At 38.1% G+C, this 22,016-nt stretch overlaps 1 protein-coding gene across 18 annotated transcripts in view; it reads right to left on the reverse strand.

Moving 5' to 3' along the window:
* The window catches only part of ADAM22 (ADAM metallopeptidase domain 22), a 273,701-nt gene extending 251,911 nt beyond the window's left edge, over positions 1-21,790 (reverse strand). For 7 of the 18 annotated variants that reach the window (XM_024250366.3, XM_002818272.6, XM_024250365.3 and 4 more), the window contains exons 1-2: positions 21,446-21,790; positions 20,799-20,959 (exon numbers count right to left, since the gene is read on the reverse strand). In XM_024250366.3, the coding sequence (XP_024106134.2) occupies positions 20,799-20,959; positions 21,446-21,530 (246 nt within the window). In that variant the 5' untranslated portion in view covers positions 21,531-21,790. Of the gene's footprint in view, positions 1-20,798; positions 21,216-21,445 lie in introns of those variants that run through there. The other 11 variants (XM_054559551.2, XM_054559544.2, XM_054559550.2 and 8 more) reach the window with 6 other exon arrangements.
* Between the last annotated feature and the right edge of the window lie 226 nt (positions 21,791-22,016).

Consider the following 22,016-nt stretch of genomic DNA (forward strand, 5'->3'; position numbering starts at 1 on the left):
AGTAATTACAAGCACTATCATTATTTTATAGAGTGTAACTCTCAACAGTACATGCATTACACTAATTCTCCTGAAATACTTCTGACCTGTGTTCCTGTGTTAATTATATTCATCTGACATTTGTTAGTGAGTTTGGTGGTCATTTGGCTACATGACTTGCATGAGCATTATCTATAAGGCAGATGGAGAAGAATGGAACTTTGAGCTTTAGGGAACCTTGATGAGTTATATGATTCATTCCCTCACTTGTAAGGAAACAAACATCTACACAAAACCATTTTGAAAAATGATTATTGAACCTGTTTTATAAGTTCTTGAGACAGTTCCTCAACCCCCATTTATAGTCTGTTCCAATGCTGAATCATCTTACTTTTCCTTTTAAATAACTAACAAAACTCTGTCTTAATGCAATTTAGTCCTATTTCTCCCATTTGTGAAACTAGATATTAACATGTTCAAAGACAGCTTGGAAGTGTGCTGCTCATCTCTTAGGCACAGTAGAAGTATCTGCTACTTAGTAAGCTTTACGGCAGGCTAGTTCTAAAAATATCTGCCAACCACACCAGATAAAACATCCTGCAAAAGGAGTAATTCATAACCATGCATGTACTAAACATAAAATACGACTACATTTAAGTGCATGGAAGTAATACTGTCTTGCAAAGAAGAATCCAAACGCATTACATTGTGGGATTATGGGAAGAGGAGGGGAATAGATTACATTTAGAAACCATACTGAAAATCTGTATGTTCTTCCTTGGTGGGATAATCCAATACTGTGAGACTGCAGGATGAAACCAAAAATACCACAAGAGATGTAGATGATTCCAAATATTTCCTCCCAGAACAGTTTCCAACAAGATCTTCCATCACTAATCATCTTTGGAGTAGTCATCTTGCTATTCATATTTGACCAGTATACTCTGGCCTTGGGGTCATCATACTGGTTGTTCTCTCTATATATAATGCTCTTCCTAAGATACCTGTATGACTCACTCCTCACATCCTTCAAGTCTTTTCCTAATGTCATTTTTTCTGAGGCCTAATGGACTACCCTACTAGAAATTACAACGTATGCCCCCTACACTCCCCTGCACTGCCAGTCTCCATTACCATGCTATATTTTTTATTTTCCATAGTACTTATCACCTTTGAACGTACCATATAATGTATTATTGCATCATTTACTATATTTTTGTCTATGTGCTAGAACATAAGCCCAGAAGAAAGAATTTTTTTTATTATTCACTGATGTATCCCAAAGGCACAGAACAGTGCCACATAGTAGGACCTCAATAAATGTTTGTGGAGTGAATTAAAAGGATGTCAGTTCACAAATCAAATCACAGGAAATTGCAACACACACACAAACTGCATTAGTGTTACTCAAAACAGCTACTGAGCCTTAACCTGAAATAGAACCAACGGAAAAATTTTAATTGCAGAGCTGGCAAGTTTAAACTTTATAAGAAAAGGAACAAGAACCAAAGTCTATTAAATATTTGCCAATCCCCTCAGTTCCCTCATTATTCAAAGATAGGATGATAAAAAGAGAAATCAAGAATCTCTAGTTCTAGTGAAAACATACTGCAGAGAACAGGAGCTATAAAAAGGCATGATTAATAGCTCTAACATAACTGAAATACCCAACTGCACAAGGGCCAGAAGGTTCAGAGAAAAGTATAACTGTTTCTCCTCTTGTCAAGTGAAATATAAGGACGAAGAGTGACCCAATGGCCTTATGGAGATGAGATGTAGAATACTCTACACACACACACACACCCACACACACACCCCACTACCACCAGCAGCAACAATACTATCTGCACTTGGAGCTCTTTTCTTCCTGAACACTGAGCACTTTCATCAGTGAACATATGATGCTTAAAATGAAAGCATATGGACTTCTTCTAGCCTAATTATTTCTTGAAAAAGAGAAATAACACAAACAATTAACTTCAGAATAACAGATTTTGGAAAGACTGTTTAAAACTGTTAGAAATTCAGAAACACATGGTTGATTGATAAGTATTAAAATATTTATTAAATATGGGAATCCACTGCAAGAACATGGAAGTTCTTCAGTTCTTTCCATTGATCTGAAGGCTACATCTAATGCTGGGTCCAGATTAATAAGAAGCTGAAAATTTTAAGCTCACAACTACTTTACAATAGTACCAAAAATAGCACAATTAAAACAGAAGAGTCCAAACAGAAAGGAAAAAACAATGAATTCAGAATGACAAACTTTTATTTAAAACTATATTAAAAACCACTGAATTGTATATTCTAAAAGAGTGAATTTTATGATACATGAATATGTCAATAAAGCTATTGTTTTTAAAACTATATTAAAAATCAGTATTGTTGCCACACATATATTTCAAATGCAAAGCAAACTTAATTTTCACAGAAGACTCAACTTCTTTATAATAAATGCTACCATCTATAAAATTTTAGAAGCCCTTTCTTCTAGATCACCTGTCTGTTCTTTTTGATTTGCATACTGAAGTATTTCAGGCAAAACATGTTTTTTAAAAAGAAAATTAAAACAGACTATTAAAACGGAGCATCTTGTCCTCTAATCTGGTAGCTATGTTTTTGGAAACACCTGCAGCGAGACCAAAGCTAGATAGAAACTAGCACCAGAGAGCAAATTGTTCTACCATCCTGGAGCATTTGATACAAATCACAGCTCTTATGAAAACAGAGAAATCCAGCGATTTGCATATATGACACTGAGTATCAGTTTTATACCAAGAAATGATAATTATAGGAGCTTAAAAAAAAAGGAACTAACATTTATTGAGCTCTTACTATATGCCAAACGCCCAGCTACAGCTTTATGCATATTATCTTCTATAATCCTCACAACATATGAACGGGGTACTATTCTTATTCACATTTTATTGGTGTAAAAACCTAAAATTAAAGAAGTTAAGTGTTTGCCAAGTTTACACAGTGAGCTAGTGGCAGAGGTGAGCTTTAAATCCATGGAGTCTAATTCTAGGTCCTTTAACATTTAATCACTTTTCTATAATGCTTTTTTTAAAAAGAAAACTACATTTGAGATTTATTTTGTGAAAAATTAAGATATTCTAAAACTATAGTAAATTCCACAGTGATAAAGTAATACACAGACAGACCAAGAATCATTAAGGATCTAAATAGGATAACGTAAAAAAATTAAATCTGTTAAACCAAAGATACCAAGAGAATGAAAAATAAGCCATAAACCAAAAAGTAAATAAATATTTGCTATACAGATAATAGAGAATAATACAGAATATTTTTAAATGCCAAAAATCGACAAGAAAAAGACAAAAATTCCAATTGAAAAATGGGGAACGTATAATAGGCCAGTCAGAAGAGGAAATACAGATCACCAAAGGTGCTCTACCTCATCAGTCATCAGGAAAATGGAATGTAAAATAACTAGATACCATTTCATACCACAATATTGTTAAAAACTTTAAAGTCGGCCGGGCACGATGGTTCACGCCTGTAATCCCAGCACTTTGGGAGGGCAAGGAGGGCGGATCACAAGGTCAAGAGATTGAGACCATTCTGGCCAACATGGTGAAACCCCATCTCTACTAAAAATACAAAAATTAGCTGGGCGTGGTGGTGCGTGCCTGTAATCCCAGCTACTCTGGAGGCTGAGGTAGGAGAATCACTTGAATCCGGGAGGCAGAGTTTGCAGTGAGCCGAGATCACACCATTGCACTCCAGCCTGGGAAACAAGAGCAAAACTCCACCTCAAAAAAAAAATAAAAAATAAAAATAAATAAAAAAAAACTTTAAAGTCTTATGGTTCCAGATAATGATGAAAAGGAGACTATACATAACTTTGCATACAGTGCTAGTGGAGTGTAAACTGCTGTATCACTATTTGATTTGGCAATATACAGGGAAATTGACAATGTACAAGCCCTAGGAATCAACAATTTCACTTCCAAATATATACTCCATAGAAATTCATGCAAATGTCAAATGTGTATGTCAAATGGTACATACTGCTTATAACAGCGAAACATAATAAATACGCTATAAATACTATTAATGGGAAAATGAATAAATGATAGGTTTATAAAATTGGAAGGCAGGCAGCAATAAAAAGAAATGAATTTAATTCTTTTATCTACATCATCATAAGAGATCAAAAAATTTAATTTTGAAGAGGAGTAAAAGGATATATATGCTATCAAAGACAGACATTTAAATACACACAAAACAGTAATATATTGTTATGGATATATATGTATGTATGAAAGTATGAAAACACACCGGACAGGGTGGCTCATGCCTATAATCCCAGCCCTCTGGGAGGCCGAGGTGGGCGGATCACCTGAGGTCAGGAGTTTGAGACCACCTGGCTAACATGGTGAAACCCCGTTTCTACTAAAAATACAAAAAATTAGCCAGGCATGATAGCGCACGCCTGTAATCCCAGCTACTCAGGAGGCTGAGAGGCAGGAGAATTGCTTGAACCCCGGAGGCAGAGGCTGCAGTGAGTCGAGATGGCACCATTGCACTCCAGCTTGGGCAACAAGAGCAAAACTCTATCTCAAAAAAAAAAAAAAAGAAAAAAAAAAAGAAGAAAAGAAAACAAAGACAGAAAGGATGCACACCAGTTGTAAGATAATGATTTCCTCTGAGAAGGAAGGGGAAACCAGAAGGGCAAGAGAGCATCAACTGAATCTATAACGTTAGTTTCTTGCAAAAGAAACAACCCACACTAAATTTTGTTCATTCTGGGTGGTGAGTACAAGGGTGTCCATTACATTATTCTATCTACCATTTTGTATGTTTGAATTATTTCAAAACTTAAGCTTTTTATATTAAACAAACTGAAGAAATTTTTACAAGCACCCTCACATGGTCAATTTCACTGATACCATATAACAGCTAAGGGATAAGTAACACAACCATCCAGATGTCCCTAATATTATTGCCAGGAAAACTACAAGAAACAAAAAGTAACAGACAGAACATACAAGGAGGCACACGTTGATTCAACTTTCTAAAGCCTTTTTAGCCAGCGATGTCTAAACAAACGGCTGCCTCACAGGTACTGAGCTTACCTGTGAGGAATCCTGTAGGGTAGTTTTTAGAGTTGTGGGTAAGATCATAGAAAGGACTCTGAAATCACTTGAGTGTACCATAGGCGGGGTTTTAAAGAAAATGAAATAGAACAGAACAGAATGAAACATATACCACTGCGTGTAATAAGAATAAGTATTTTTTATGATACTTTGGTGTGTGTGTTTCCACATGTCCACACAAAAATTTTTTACACACATGTTCACAGCACCATTATTTTAAATAGCCAAAGAATGGAAACAACTCAAATGTCCATCAGAATGAATGGATTGATAATGAAACATTATTCAGGAATGAAATACTGATACATGCTACAACATGAATGAAACTGGAAAACATTATGATAAGTGAAAAAAGCCAGTCACAAAAGACTGGATAGTATATGATTCCATTTATATGAAAGCTCAAGAGTAAGTAAATCTGTAGAGACAGAAAGTAGATCAGTGGGTGCCCAGGCTGAGGGTGGGAGGCAGTTAGGGAAAATGGGCATGAGGTTTCTTTTTGAAGTGATGAAAATGTTTCAAAATTGACAGTGGTGATCGCTGCACAATTCTCTAAATACACCAAAAACTCTCAATTGTATACCATTTTTAAATGGGTTAATTCTATACTGTGCAAATTATAACTCAATAAACCTCTTATAAAAATACATGTAAGTAAGATAGGAACTATTTTGTTCCTGGGATTACATTAGGTTAGCTAAAGTCACAACAGCTGTATTTGATCTTTATCTTTTAATGTAGGGCCTCCTCTCCACCACAAGTCTTCACTTTTTCATCTGGTCTTAAAGCTGCTTTCAGAGCCTCCATTTACACTGAGATATAAATTCTTGAAGCTAATTATACTAATGTGCCTGTTCTCTACTGGTATATTTTTCTGATTTAAACCAGTATATGAAGATCTTTTAGAGGCATGAAGATTTCATGGAGTATGGGTAACATCCACCTCCTAAGAAATAAAAAAGTTATAAAAGGATATAAATATTTTATATTAACATATTAATCAATGTTATAATTTATGTAATCGACGTTTAAACTTATATATTTCATTATCTATTTATATTTTATATTTACATATAAATTTATATTAACATAATTAATCCATATTAAATAATATGAATATTTTAGATTTGGTTGTTAGTCCATAAAAAGATAAAAACTAGAAATTTATTTTTAATTTTTAGACAAAATATCTGGGGCTTAGCTATAGGAAAAAAAAGATGTTGTCCTTAGTTCAAAACCATAGTTTAAAAAAATCAAACCCTAAAAATAAATAGTAAGGGAAATCCTTGGCTGAATATGCCACATGAATTCAAATCCATCAGAAATGCTAGATGTCAATCTCTCAGAAGACATACATCATTGTCTTAAAGAAAACGGAGCTCCAGGCAGCGAATGACAAAGTCTGGTGAATAAAGTCACACAAAAAGGTTAAATAGCTTGAATTTATTTTTCTTGGAAGTGACAGGGCTATAAAGTGACATGAATGATTTTGTCACAGTGATTATAGTGGCCTCAAGACAGCAAGGAGACTTTATGTGGTAGAATGTCAGTATGCCAATCATTGTCCAAGTTCCTGTTATTTTCTTTGGCTGTCTCCCTCCCCTCGTCATCATGGCCCTGCCTTTCCTGATAGGCCTTGCCTTTCCTAATAAATGCTGACTCAGATTTGAAGCAAGAGGGACAGCTACTTCAATTCAAACACTCACCGTAAGAGCCCGGGCATACTAACACAGGCCCTGGCTCTGCTGGGCCAGGAGGGGTATATGTGCAGGAAGAGGAAGAAAGAATTTAGGGCTTTAGCCATAAAAGTAGAATGAGGTCCATGATCCTCTCCATGCCATCCCAACCAAAGCATTAAATAATCCAGAGAAAATAAATATTGTAACTCTTGGAACTATCTCAAAAGTACATACAATCACTAACAAATGGCCACAGAACCTTTTTCCTGCATTTTTGGTGACAGAAAATTGAAACAAAAGTAGACCATAAATATTTACTGAGCACCAACTGTGTGTCAGGCACAGTGCTAAGCAGTGCACAAACAATAGTGAATATGAATAACCAATTGTGAGCCCAACATTACAATCTGTTTCATAAGAACACCTTCTACTAACACCCGTTATCGGCGCCCCAATCCCCTCCTTAATGGACACATAAGCATGCACAACTTTATGCCAAGCCTATGAGGCAAGTTTTACTTTTAGGATACCTATAAAAATGCCTGGTCATTCCTTTATACTGAATATGAATCCTGTAGCAATGTAGCAATGGATCCCTATCCTGTAGCAATGGATTACTGTCAAAGACTTTGAGAAATGACATGATCAGCAAATGTAGAGGGTAAACTAAGCATATAATTTAAAGCTTAAATCCAGGGGATTATGAGCAACGAGAACTAGGAAAATGATTTTAGGAAGGAGATTATTCCAGCAATAAAGGGCAGAAGGGACACTAAAATCCAAATCCACAGAGGAGAATGAATGAGGAGCAATTCAAGGGGCACAACAGAAACAAACAAATGGAAAAAAAGAAAAACCTCACAAAATATAGGTTTACAAGTAAGTAGTACAATGGAAAGCGTGTTGAATTATAACACATTTTCTAAATCCCAAAATAAGTTAAGCCCAGCAATGTGCTACAGGGATGGTTCCCAACACTGAATGTAAATAACCTTTCAGAGACTTGTTTTTACTCTAGTTGCTCAGAGAAAGAGACGCTTGACAGAAATAGAGTGGGGGGAAATACAAAATAAACCAAGGGTCATGCCGAATGAGAAAAGAGCAAGGCTATGTACACAGGAAAATGGAAAGAGGCTGCAGGAAAGTGACAGAGCCTATACTGAGGGATGATGAAAGAAAGAGAAGAAGAAAAAAGAAAAGAAACAATTGTCCAGGGAAAACCTGATGTAATGATGGGGGTATGGGAGCATTAATGAAGAAACAGGGCCCTCTATAAGTCATGGCATCAACAATTTCATTCAGTCAACACTTGCTTGTTGAGCACTTGTTACGTACAAGGCTCTGTCTGTGCTCAACGATGGAAAGAAATACAAATGAAGATGAGGGTCCATGCCTTCATTCCATGTTATTGCGTGTAATTAAATTAAAATAATTTTTATTCCATAACTCTACAATAACTGCAAAGTTAATCATTTCATAATCAGAACACTTAAGAAAATGCCCAAAACACTCATCAAAGACCACAAGTAGATTTCATATTAAATTCATTATGAATAAATAGTACTTTTCCCTCGTTAACTATGAGAGAACATTGTCTATTCAAGATTATTAAGAACTATAAGAACATCATGCTAAACTTGCCTCAGAAATTAAATTAAGTGAAAATTCTTAGTATCTCGGCACCAATATCCTCTCCCCACCACTTTTTTTTTTTTACTTTAGAGGATTATGAAAGTCAACGAAAACTGTTATACACTGTGGTTTGAAATAGTCTTACCTCTAGTCACTTACCTAGCCAGAATGGCTTCACCTTTGGTGACAGCAATGAACACTTCTGGAATTTCCCCTATCTTCTTATCAGTCAATATCTGTCCAAGTTAGAAGGTACTTTCACGAGGAAATAATTCAGAAAAAAAGCTATGTACTATTTATAGCTAAACCAGCTATACAGGATCATAAAAAATGAGAACATTTTTGTAGTCCTGAATCAAAGCTTTCATAATTTTTTTTTATAATTTCAACTTTCATTTTAGATTCAAGGGATACGTGTGCAGGTTTGTTACACTGGTATATTGAGTGATGCTGAGATTTGGGATATGAATGATCCTATCACGCAGATGCTGAGCATAGTACCCAGCAGTTAGTTTTTCAACCCTTGCCCCTCTCCTTCCCTTCCTCTCTCTTAGTCCCCAGTATCTACCATTGCCATTTTGATGTCCATGAGTATCCAGTGTTTAGCTCCCACTTATACATGAGAATATACAGTATTTGGTTTTCTGTTCCTGTATTAATTCACTTAATATAATGGCCTCCCGCCACATCCATGTGGCTGCAAAGGATATAATATCATTATTTTTAAGGCTCTATAGTATTCCATGGTATATATGTACCACATTTTCTTTATCCAGTCCACCATGAATGAGCACCGAGGTTGATTCCCTGACTTTGCTGTTGTGAATAGTGCAAAGAACATGAGTGCATGTGTCGTTTTGGTAGAATGATTTATTTTCTTTTGGCTATACATAGACCAGTGGAACACAATAGAGAGCCCAGAAACAAAGCTGCCTACCTCCAGCCATCTGATCTTCAACAAAGTGGACAAAAATAAGCCATGGGGAAAGAACTCCCTCTTCAATAAACAATGCTGGGATAGCTGGCTAGTTATATGCAGAAGAATGAAACTGGACCCCTAACTTTCACCATATATAAAAATTAACTCAAAATGCTTCAAACTATAAGAATCTTAGAAGAATACCTAGAGAACACCATTCTGGAAATCAGCCTTGAGAAAGAATTTATGACCAAGTCCTCAAAGCAACTGCAACAAAAACAAAATTGTCAAGTAGGACATAATTAAACTCAAGAGCTTCTGCACAGCAAAAGAAACTATCAACAGAGTAAACAGATAACTTACAGAATTCCACAAAATATTAGCAAACTATGCATCCAACAAAAGTGTAATATCCAGAATCTATAAGGAACTTAATTCAACAAGCAAAAAATAAATAATCCCATTAAAACATGGGCAAAAGACATAGACACTCCTCAAAAGCAGACAAAAAAGCAGCCAACAAACAAGTAAAAAAAATGCTCAACATCACTAATCATCAGAGAAATGCAAATCAAAACTACAATGAGATACCATCTCACATCAGTCAGAATGGCTATTAAAAAGTCAAAAAAACAGATGCTGATGAGGGTAAGGAGAAAAGGGAACACTTATACACTCTTGGTGGGAATGAACTTATTCAGCCACTGTGGAAAGCAATTTGGAAATTTCTCAAAGAACTTACAGCAGAATTACCATTCAATCCAGCAGTCTATTACTGGATATATATCCAAAACTTTCATCATCTTTGATGATGTTAAGGTTTCTACCAAAGTCAATAAAGTTCTTCCTAAGAAATAATGGCTTCAGCCGGGCGTGGTGGTTCACGCCTGTAATCCTAGCACTTTGGGAGGCGGAGGCGGGTGGATCACGAGGTCAGGAGTTCAAGACCAGCCTGACCAAGAAGGTGAAACCCCGTCTCTACTAAAAATACAAAAAATTAGCTGGGTGCAGTGGCAGGCACCTGTAATCCCAGCTACTCGGGAGGCTGAGGCAGGAGAATCGCTTGAACTCAGAGGGTGGAGGTTGCAGTGAGCTGAGATCGCGCCACTGCACTCCAGCCTGGCGGGCGACAGAGTGAGACTCCATCTCAAGAAAAAAAAAAAAAAAGAAAGAAAAGAAATAATTGGCTTCATTCTTCAGCATACTGGTAAATTTGTAAATATACCTGTTTTTCAAAATCCCATCCTTATTAAACACTTACTTCAAGCTTTTCTGGAAGGCACATGAAAGCATTCCTAACTATTTGTAAGCTGCAGCTAATACCAACCTTGAAAATTCACAATCTATGGCAAACCATGACTGACACCAAAATTATCCATCTCAGTAACAACGAATTTTCCAAATTCTAACTTAGGGACTCTTCATTTATACAACATACATTTATTTAACACATACCACATGCTATTCAAAATAAGATGCTGCTCATTTCGTACAAATTGATTTTTTAGAGTATGAAAAACTCCTGCATAAATTAGGAAACCAATATTTAACTGGGTCTCATCTCCTGATCCATGTAAGGCACAGTGTCTAAAGTCTAAACTGTAAAATGGGGAGAAGTGTGAAGCCCCTTAAAGCATTCTCTCACTAGCCTGCAGACCTTTACAAAGACCAACCAAGAAGAAGAAGAAAGAGTCGATGAAAGACAAGAAGGTAAAGAGGAGGAAGAAATAATAAAAAGAAAAAGAAAAAAAACACACACACACAGAATAGGAAAGAAGAAGAAGAAGGAAGGAGGAGGAACCGAACACTTAAAGCTCATGTGTGGATGAAAAGAAGACTTAAAAAAAAAAAAAAAAAAAAAAAAAAGTTTCCCTTTAAAGACCTAAGACCCAGATCAAGGGTGGAGCCAGAAACTCAGAAAGTGCTTCAAACTCTTTCAGGTAGCTCTTTCTAGTTGAGCCAGAAGGATACTGACCTGACCAGCCTAGTATCTTCTCTTGATCATTTGCTCTCTGATTTCCCTGAGCCTCACCTGCCACCACCCTTTTACCTACAGCCTGTTCCTGACCATATCTGATGACCCTAGATCATTCCTCAGGTAACTGCTTGCCTCGCTCCCTCGACAGCCTACTTTAGATTAATACCACCAAGCTATGTGTAGCCTCAACTGCCACTTACGCCTGCTGAGGAGCCACAGCTGAGTTCCTCAACAGAACACTAACAGGATATGCCAAAGGCATAAAAAATCCACTAGGGAAATCAAAGAAATCTGCAGAACCAGGTTCTGTCAAGTGGCAGCTCTTCCTGTAGCATCATGCTGTTTAATCCAAAGAAGAAAAACCACGTAGAGAAAAAAGCTTGAGCTATGACCAAATTGTGTGTACCAGCAAATTGTGTGTACCAGCCTGACCCCCAACATCCTAACCTCATCCTAACCTTGAAGTGCCTAGGTTCAAATCCCGTAACCTCACTAGTGGAGGAAATGAAGGCAATTCCTCCGAAACAAACCTACTTAAAAGGCAAACTGGAAAAAAAAAAAAGCAGAACAGAAATTGACCAACTAGAGGTAAAAGCTAGAGACATGGGGCAGTGTGAAGCGGAATAAGTGGTCTCACAAAACGCAACCAGGAGTTCTGCCTCAGCTAGAAAATTTTAAAATCACTTGCAAAATGTGAGCTCTCAAGGCCTATCTGCAGAAAAGCACCATCGATTTCTCATCTTCAAAGAGTTATCTAACAATCTTTACTTGAGACAAAAAACACAACAAAAGGGCAATCATTGCTAAGTGCTCAAATCTCCTAGTACAAAATTAAATTTTAAAAAGAAGAAAAATGTTCATTTAACCTTGCTGACACATGATTCTGAAAATCTCTTCAACGCAAATAACAAACATATTTAGGGGTAGGGGAGAATGATTTACGTTCTTTATTCCTTCTCTTTCCAGTTAGAACTGCTGACATTTCTGGATCATGGTACAAAATTTTCAATTTTAGTTTCAAAATCAAGTTACAGAGAACAGTCTGTCCTGGGGGAAACAAAACAAACTTCTATTTTAAAAGGAACTCTAATGATAAAAGTAAAGGATAGCCAGAAGTCAAAAATCATTTTTATATAAAATATTTCTATTTTAAAAAATACAGCATGTTGTACTCTATTTTAATTATATGTAAAATAACTGCAAGTTAGCTAGGGAGGAGACCTGGGCAAGGCCAAGAAATAATGTTAGGTATGTTCCAACACAGAGATAAATGGGAAACCACATGTCAAATAAGTAGTAAAGATTATAAAAGATTATTTTATATTGATGTCTAACATTTTGAGAATCCTATCCCCACTTCTACCACTTATTACCTGTATAACCTTAGGCAGGTTAATTAACTTCAGTTTCCTCATTTTCAAATGGGTATAACAGTATCTACCTCATAATGAGAGATAATGCATGTAAATCACTCAATACAATGCCTGGTACATGACAAAAAAAAGTTATATATTATTTATATTTTGTATATATTATATATTTATACTTATATATTATAAATGTTAGTATTTATTTAAGTTAATAAATACTAATCCTTATTTTTTCAACTATTTCCCCCAAAGTTTGCTTGCAAGTGCTTTTATTATCAAAGTAAACACATTCAACTATGTATTCTCAGAAGCTATCATTTTTTGTTATTATTGATTACATATCTCTTTTACCTGAATGATATCACATTTGGGACTCTGGTACTGCTAATTCTATGAAGGCATAAAAGATACTTTGTATCTTTTCTTTTGGAGAAAAATATATGAATATGGATCCCTGCTTAGCAATTAATGTTTCTACCTATGAAACTTTGACCACAAAAGAGCATATACAATTTTGGTATTGATTGCTGAATACTAATATGTGACTTACAATGAACGAGTGTAACAGACAGTGTACATATCTACAAACAAATAGGACACGTGTCCTTCAAGAGGTGTTTTTCACCATTTAAATGTTAGATATCCTCACAAATTCCATTTTCATTTTCAAGATAATAAAAATGAAACATTCCTGTTGTGCTCTGCAAGCTTCTTCACTATTGTCTAACTTTAAAATGTATATATTTTTCAGGCACTAAAAGTCATATATAGTTCCAATAGGGTAAATGTAAGAAATCTGACTCCAGCGACATTGAATGGCATCTAAAGAATTGTTGGTGGCCCCCTTCCATAAGTCCAGTCTAGCACAGTAGTTAAGCACATAGGCAGTGCGGTGGAGCCGAAGTGCCTAGGTTCAAATCCCCTATCAGCTTTGTGACTTTACAGATACGTATTACCTGTCACACATGATTTTTGTGAGGACACAATGAATTAATGTACATCAAGTATTCAGAAGACCATTTGGCACATAAAAGGTAGCCATGTAAGTTACCATATATTTAACTATTTTAGTATATAACACATATAGTGACACTATGAAAAGTATTTTTCTCTTTTTATCATTTCCTTTTCCTTCCACCTTCTCACCATTCCCCTCAAGGACTCTACCTTTTCTTCTGCTCCATCCCCCAGTCCCACTTTTATGAACATCTATCTTCTTTCCCTTTGGGGCTTATCCATGCTACTTAATGATAAATACGGCCCTATCTAATTAGCCCCACTGGAGTTAGGGAATACTACCGACCTTACAGATTCCTGTTCTCAGTGTGTTGTGAGAAAAAAGCAGGCCTCTCTCCAAGTTCTTCTAAGGGACTGTATTTGTTAAAAACGACAGAACTCTTGGCATTCTTTGCAATATGAGAAAGCAAATAAAAATAGGAACATTTTTTATCAACCTATAAGCTCTTAGAGTCATTCATAGTTAGTTTCCTATGTGTAGCTGTACAGAAGCGATGAAAGACTGATTCCTTCTGTGCACCATAACCTCATTAGGTAGAATTTTAAAGATACCAAAAATACATATATATACAAATTGGGATTTCATAGCATAAAAACAAGACTAAGGGAAACTCCTACAATTCTGAATTTTACTTTTTTTTACAGTTTAATGGGAAAAGAAGATGGTTGGTAGGAGAATAAAAACTCATTGTGAGATGTCTCCTATTTATAGCAGTAGAACAAAGTTCTGATTGGTGGCAAAACTTTATCAATATTGAGCCACTTACTTTAACAAATGCACAGTATTAAAAAAAAATGTTTGTGCTACCCTTGCAAAATACTTCCAAAGTTGTAATTCCTAGGAGCCATTTTCCACCAGGGAAGCAGTACTGCAGACAATTTACCATCAAGCTGACTCAGTGCTCCTCAATGAAACAGCACAATGTAAAGTACAGCTCATCCATGCACAGGCATATGTATAAGCACATCGATAAAAATGGAGCACACCTACTGCTTGCCATCTTGCTGCTATTTGGCATTTTTCCCATTTGTTACTGGTTATCAAAACTATGATAAACTGTAGATCTATGTCCTTGCCTTGGCACTTTAGTACTTGGGAAGCTATAACACTCCTAGGGAAAGAGCCAGAGGAAAAAAAGCAGCCCATCTATTCACTGACAACAAAGGCTTCCAACAAAAAGAAATTTTGCTCCTTGTAGAAATATATAATCACTGGGTAAAAAACAAAGTATTAAAAATGTATGGGGTGAAAACACAACAAAATAAACCACAAAATAACATCCTTGGTGTAAATCTGTGATGCTTAGTTGACAAAAAAGAATCATTAAGGTACTTATTCAAAAAATAGCAATTATGTGTATCAAACAATGAGTAGTATCAAACCATCAGTAAGACTCAGTAGGTGATATCTTGCCTACACAGAAGTCCAGCTGAAAGTATAAGTTATATCCTTTTACCTGCAAACATACAATTCTTTCAGCACAAATAATTTCAAGACAGAAGAAAGGCTCTCCATATTTTGAATATTCTAGGCCTGCATGCTATTTTCCAGGAATGAAATTACTTTAGACTAGGTAAACAACTTTGAAGATAGCAAGGCTACCCACAATCAAATATAATTACTTTGACTACCATTTATAGGACTTTGTGGCATAATAAGCTTTCAGTAGTGGGCTGATCCTCCCACTTGTGATAAAAATAAAGTATATGCATTCAAGTAACCATACAGTAAAGAAATCATTTACAATATGTACTTATATCAATAGAATTACTACTTAAAACCAATCAAATTGCCAACATTTAAACAGAACTACAATGAAAATTTCTTCTAAAATTTTTCTGTCCCAATTTAGGGATGAAAATTGAAACAAGGACACATTAAGAGTAAAATTAAGGTGGTTTATATCATTGTAGTTCTTGGAAGCTTTCTGAAACATTAAGTAATATATTGCTGATTTCCATACTCTTTTTAACCTTTTAAAAAATTGACATATAATAACTGTACATATTTATGGGGTACATAGTGATGTTCTGATGCATACAATGCATACTGATCAGATCAGGGCAATCAGCATATCCATCTTGGTGAATGGCTTGATTTTTTTTTTTTGAGATGAAGACTTGCTCTGTCACCCAGGCTGGAGTGCAGTGGCACCACCTCTGCTCACTGCAACCTCCACCTCCCAGGTTCGAGCGATTCTCGTGCCTCAGCCTCAGGACTACAGGTGCCCACCACCACACCAGGCTAATTTTTGTACCCTTCGTAGAGGCAGGGTTTCACCATATTGGCCAGGCTGGTCTCGAATCCTGACCTCAAATGACCCACCTACCTCAGCCTCCCAAAGTGCTGGGATTACAGGCATGGGCCACCATGCCCAGCCAATGGCTTACTCTTAACAAGTGAAAAGTAATTCCTGAATTAGGTTAGATAACCTATAAGGTCTCTTCTATCTCTAGGACTATTTGATTCCACTTAGTTAAATATAAATTTGAGTAATTTGTAACATACTTTGGGACTATGTTAAACTCAGGTAATTAAGGCACCATTTTGCATTCAAGTGATGTCATAAAATATCTAAATAGTACTCAAGCAGCCTGAGGGAGTTAATGTTATTTAACAAAGACTCATATAGTGCTTACTCTATGCCCAGCATTGTTGTAAGTGCATTATAAATATTAACTCATTTATAGTTATTTTCAGTATATTTACTAAGTTCTTATGAATCTTAAAGATTATGTGAACATTTACCAGTGAACAAAAGTACACAGCTACAGTCACGTGCTCTTTGAAATTAAAATTATTCATTCTAACAACTATCTGACAATAACATGAATCTGGTCAGTTAACTCTCCTGATTGAAATCCTTTGACTGCCTTCAGGACAAATTCCAAATTCCTCAGCAAGTCATGAAAGTGTAGCAGCATCTACTCTTTGCTTTCCTGTTTTATCTTATCTGTCCCTGAAATCTTTACTATTTGCAATTAACAAAAACATATCCTGATTCTCATGTACCTATGTACTTACTGCCTCTTTGGTTGGATATGCTCACCCTTCCTTTTAATGTAGCAATTCCAAACTCACCCTTGAAACACGGCTTCCCCAGAGAGCCCACCCTTACTGCTCACCTGGGTTAAGTACTAGCCTTCTCTGCCTCCACCGGCCTCTGTGATCACCTCCAGAAAATCATAAGGCAAAGTATAACTGTGTATTCACCCACTCATTTTCCACATCTTCAAGAATTCCTTAAAAGAAAACTGTGTCTTTTATCTCTAAATGCCCACGGTCTTGCATAAAAATTGGTACAGAGTAGGAGCACAAGTAAATAAACGCCTTTTAGGCTGTCCGCAGTGGCTCACGCCTGTAATCCCAGCACTTTGGGATGCCAAGGTGGGCGGATCACCAGGAGATCGAGACCATCTTGGCTAACATGGTGAAACCCTGTCTCTACTAAAAATACAAAAAATTAGCCAGGTGTGGTGGCACGCGCCTGCAGTCCCAGCCACTCGGGAGGCTGAGGCAGGCAAATCGCTTCAACCAGGAAGGTGGACCTTGCAATGAGTCCAGATTGTGCCACTGCACTCCAGCCTGGGCAAGAGAGTGAGACTCCATCTCAAAAGAAAAAAATAAATAAAATAAATAGATAAATGCCTTTTAAAGAAACAAATCAACAAATGTATATAAGCTTTTTGAGTTCACAGAAAATCACCCTGATTTTATTTATGAAGTAGAAAGGAAGTTGATAAACATATTTATGGATGGCCAGGCATGGTGGCTCATGTCTGTAATCCCAGAACTTTGGGTGGCTGAGGTGGGAGGATCACCTGAGGTCAGGAGTTCTAGACCAGCCTGGCCAAAATGGTGAAACCCCATCTCTACTAAGAATTCAAAAATTAGCTGGGCATGGTGGTGGGTGCCTGTAATCCCAGTTATTCAGGAGGCTGAGACAGGAGTATCGCTTGAACCCAGGAGGTGGAGGTTGCAATGAGCTCCTGGGTTCATTGCAATGAGATCACACCATTGCACTCCAGCCTGGGTGACAGAGCAAGACTCCATCTCAAAAAAAAAAAAAAAAAATCTGTGGGTATCTAAAATTAAAATGCCATAAATTAGATCTATTTAAGTATTAGAGAAATAACAAGGGCCAAAAAAAATCAACTTATTTTTTTGATCCAATGATTGCTCTTAGGGAAACTAGAAATGCAAATAGTGCAAGAAAACTCCTCTGTTTCCTAACTGTAGGAAAAGTTGGCCTAAGATAAATAGGTCTTTAAAATTTTGTCAGATTTGGTCCTAGTTGTCAATGATTTCCACCTGTAGTTTAAGCAGCATGGTAAACTGCAGCGGCTCCCAAGTGATACAGACATCAACATGTACTATGTGTACCTTACTATGTGCCAGGCACTGGGAGAACGTTTTGTAATAATTACTATAAGATGGTATCATTGCCTTCATTTCTGACTTGAATTAAAAATCTATTCATACTGTTAAACCTAAATCCTACTAATTCATTCATACTTCACCAAAAACCAGTCATTCTGCTCTATTGTGACGTTTATTGCTATAGGGAGTAGAAGCTCTATGAGCCCAAAATAGCTTTCCACCCCAAGTCAAGAGTCCTGTCAATCAAAAAACTGCACAAGTGGTGCTCCATAAATGGGGAGAAAAGGAGGACTGACCTCCTCCACTTTTCAAAAGTGGTGGTCTTTCACCAACACAGAAAAGGCAAGAGCTACCCAAAGACATTTCCAGCATGAGTCAGAGATTCTGTGAGTTTCCAGGTTCAATCCTGTCATTTTCTTTTTCTGTATCTCTACTTCCCTCAGTCTCTCTTCCTCTCCTAGAAAGTCTTTGTGAATTGTTTTAAAGCACTGGCTACAACAGCAAAATCTTGACTCTGAGAAACTCTACAAGAGAAAGACTCCATGTCTTCACTGAAAAAATTGCAAGCGGAAAAAAAAGAAATTGAGGGGAAAGAACCATACATTAAAAGACCTTTTAGAAAACAAAAAAACAGGCTAGGCCCCACAACTCACACCTGCAATCCTAGCATTTTGGGAGGCCGAGGCCAGCAGATGGTTTGAGCCCAGGAGTTCAAGGCCAGCCTGCACAACATGGTAAAATCCCATCTTTACAAAAACAAATTTTTAATTAGCCAGATAAGGCAGCACATGCCTGTAATCCAAGCTACTCAGGAAGCTGAGGTGGAAGGATCACTGGGGCCCAAGAGGTCAAGGCTGCTGTGAGCCATAATCGTGCCACTGCACTCCCGTCTGGGTGACAGAGTGAGACCCTGTCACAAAAAATAAATAAATAAACTAATTGCAATCTACAGACATTACCTGGGTCCTGGTCCAGAGAAACTTACTTAAATATATACTCTAAATATATACTCTCTCTCTCTCTCTCTCTCTATATATATATATATATACACACACACACACATATAAACATTCACACACATACATATACATATATACATACATATTTACGAGAACTGGAAATTTGAAAAACAGGATATTTGATAGTAGTAACAAATTACTCTGAATTTTTGAAAATACAATAACATGATTGCATTTTTAAAAGAATCCTTACCATTTAGTGGTACATTCCTATAATTTTTATGAATAAAATGATATGATTTGCTTCAATACAATACAGAGAGGGAAAAGAAATAGAAAAAAAAATAGGTAGGGTACAGACAAAACAAGATTAGCCATGAGTTGCTAATTGTTGGAGCTGGGGGTTCATTAACTTATCCTACTCTGTTGTGTTTGAAATTTTTTATAATAAAAGGTTGCAAAGGGGTGTGAAAATATTCTTCCACAGAAATAATCTTAATTAATTGAAAAATACGATGACATAGGGAAACTACGGCCTCTGCTTCTTCAGTTTTACCATTGAAACGAGTCAAAATGGAAAAGGAAAATAGGCATTTACCAAACATTAATTCACATAAAAGAATCCTTCATTAAAAGCTTAACATATTGAGATTTTCTACTAAAATAATCTTTGATGGATATTATGTAGGCCTTTAAGCTAATTTCCCACCTTCTATTAACAAAATGTTAACGGTACCAACTATTTGGCTACAAATACAGATTTAAGTAATATTTTCTATTTTTACATATTTCACACATACAGATCAGTTAGTATAATTATCACATCATCAAGATATATCTTAAAACACTGATGAATATATTTATACATGTGAAAAGGTTTGGCTTGCCGTTGCTTCAGTCAAGTTTACAAAAATTATCAAGTACATGAACAAATCTTATCTTAATACATACTTACAGGTGGGTGAACTGCCTGATCAGCTGATGTGTAGAAATAAAAAAATACACAGCCCCAGAAGTATTTACTTAAATTTGTCAATAAATTCACAGTAATTTTCAGGCATATTTGTGAATGTGTGATCTTGATTTAAATACAGATACAGTGATAAAAACTAGATTTTTAAAAACATAATTTATAAATGCTCAACAAACAGCACAGCCCTAATTAAACCAAGAGAACTGCTACCAATAAAGCAAGTGGGAGGAGGACACCTTTTCTAGAAGGTAGGGGTGAATGGGCATATCTCTGGTGTCCACAAATGTGTGCGAATAGAACCTTGAAGTTCAGCTTGTTTTTACAGTTTGGGTTTCTTAAGAACGTCTAGCCTTGTTTTTTTCCAGTTTTTTCTTACAGTGTCAACCTTGGGTTAAATCACTTATGAAGTCTCTTTGAGGAGTAAAACAACAACAATGATGATTCAAACCCTGCCCAAATACTACCTCCCTTCTCCCTATGTATGCCTGGCTTTTGGTCGACAGATGTCAGAGGGCTCTCCGCCTATTCTCTCGGGTCACCGCACTGCTGAAGGCACCCCGCACAAACTCCCCTCGGGCAAAGCCCTCGGCCTGTGGTTATTTTGGTTCTTTTTTGTACCCTTTTCCCCTTCTTTTTTGCACAGGGAGCGCCATGCATGACTCGCATCGGGACCGAGCTCATTTCACCCAAGAAGACATGGGATCTCCAGGGCAACCGAGCGCAATCGTGGGGTCTCGGGTGGGCCGGGAAGCGCGGAGGACCACCTCCCGGACCGAGCCTCTCACCTGCCGGCCACCGGGGTCGCCCCGCACCCGCGTGTCGAGCGCGTCGTGCCGACTTTCGTCTTCGCCGCCCGAGCGGTAGATGAGGCGCAGCGGCACGATGCTCTGGCGCTCCAGGAAGCGGTTTTCCTTCCTCTTCTCTAGCTCCATCAATGAGGCGTCTCCTCCAGGCAGGAACGGGGAAAGGAGGGAGTGGAGAGAAAAGGCGAAAATAATGACCCTGACCCGCAATCCTCCATCCTGCGGTCCTACGTCTCCCCTACGAAAATCCCCACCGCCCCCTCCCTCTCGGAACCCAACTGGGAAGGACGCAGAGACACCAGCCGGAGAGCCTTGGACCAGCTCATCCGAGAGCATCCAGGAGCGGGGCCCAGAAGCAGGGCACCCCTTTCCCATTCTCCCCATTCCTCTTCAGAAGGAGAAAAACAGGCTTTGACCGAAGGCTTCTAGTGCATCTGCGCGCCTCCAGACATATATTTTTGCTCCACTTCTCACCACCCTCCGGAATTTAAAAAAAAAAAAAAAAAGAAAAGAAAAAAATCTCCCCGCGCACTCGGGAAATGGGGATGCCCCCTTTTCAATACGCCTGAGGGCTCCAAAGATTCCCGGGAAATGGTATGGCCCGAAGGCACAGAGGACGGCTAACTTACCTGCCTGGCCGCAGCGCGCCGGGGGGCAGGTCCCCAGGACGCAGAGCAGCAAGAAGGGCACGGACACAGCCACCGCCGCCTGCATGGTGCTGCCGTCAGCCCGCCTCGCCCGAGACGCTCAGCTCCTCATGCCGGCGCCGCCGAGTCCGTTTCCCTCGCTCCACGCCCCCGGGGTCCCCGCGGCCACCTCCTCACAGCCCCGGCGGGTGCTGCGGCGGCCGTGGCGCTGCAATCTCCACCGCGGCTCAGTGCTGCATTGTGCTCCGCGGGCGCTTCCGCTGGCGGGGGGAGCGAGCGAGTGCTGCATTGGGCGGTTGACTGTAGCTAAGTGGTTTCTAGCGCCTCCCACCTCATCCCCTGGCAAAGGCTCGGGCGGGCGACAAGCGCTCGGCAGGGAGCGAGCGCCCGGTGCACTCGCCCCTCGCGCGCAGGCAGGGGCGCGCGCAGGAGAGTCAGCTGGGAAATGTAGTTCTCTCTCCGTGTCCCGCTTGTCTCCACGACGGCACGGACTGTCGCGACCTCGTGACTGTGAGGTCCTCTATATCCCGCAGACTGGAGGGGAGGGAGGGAA

This window comes from Pongo abelii, chromosome 6 (assembly GCF_028885655.2).
Source record: "Pongo abelii isolate AG06213 chromosome 6, NHGRI_mPonAbe1-v2.0_pri, whole genome shotgun sequence".
Lineage (NCBI taxonomy): Eukaryota > Metazoa > Chordata > Mammalia > Primates > Hominidae > Pongo > Pongo abelii.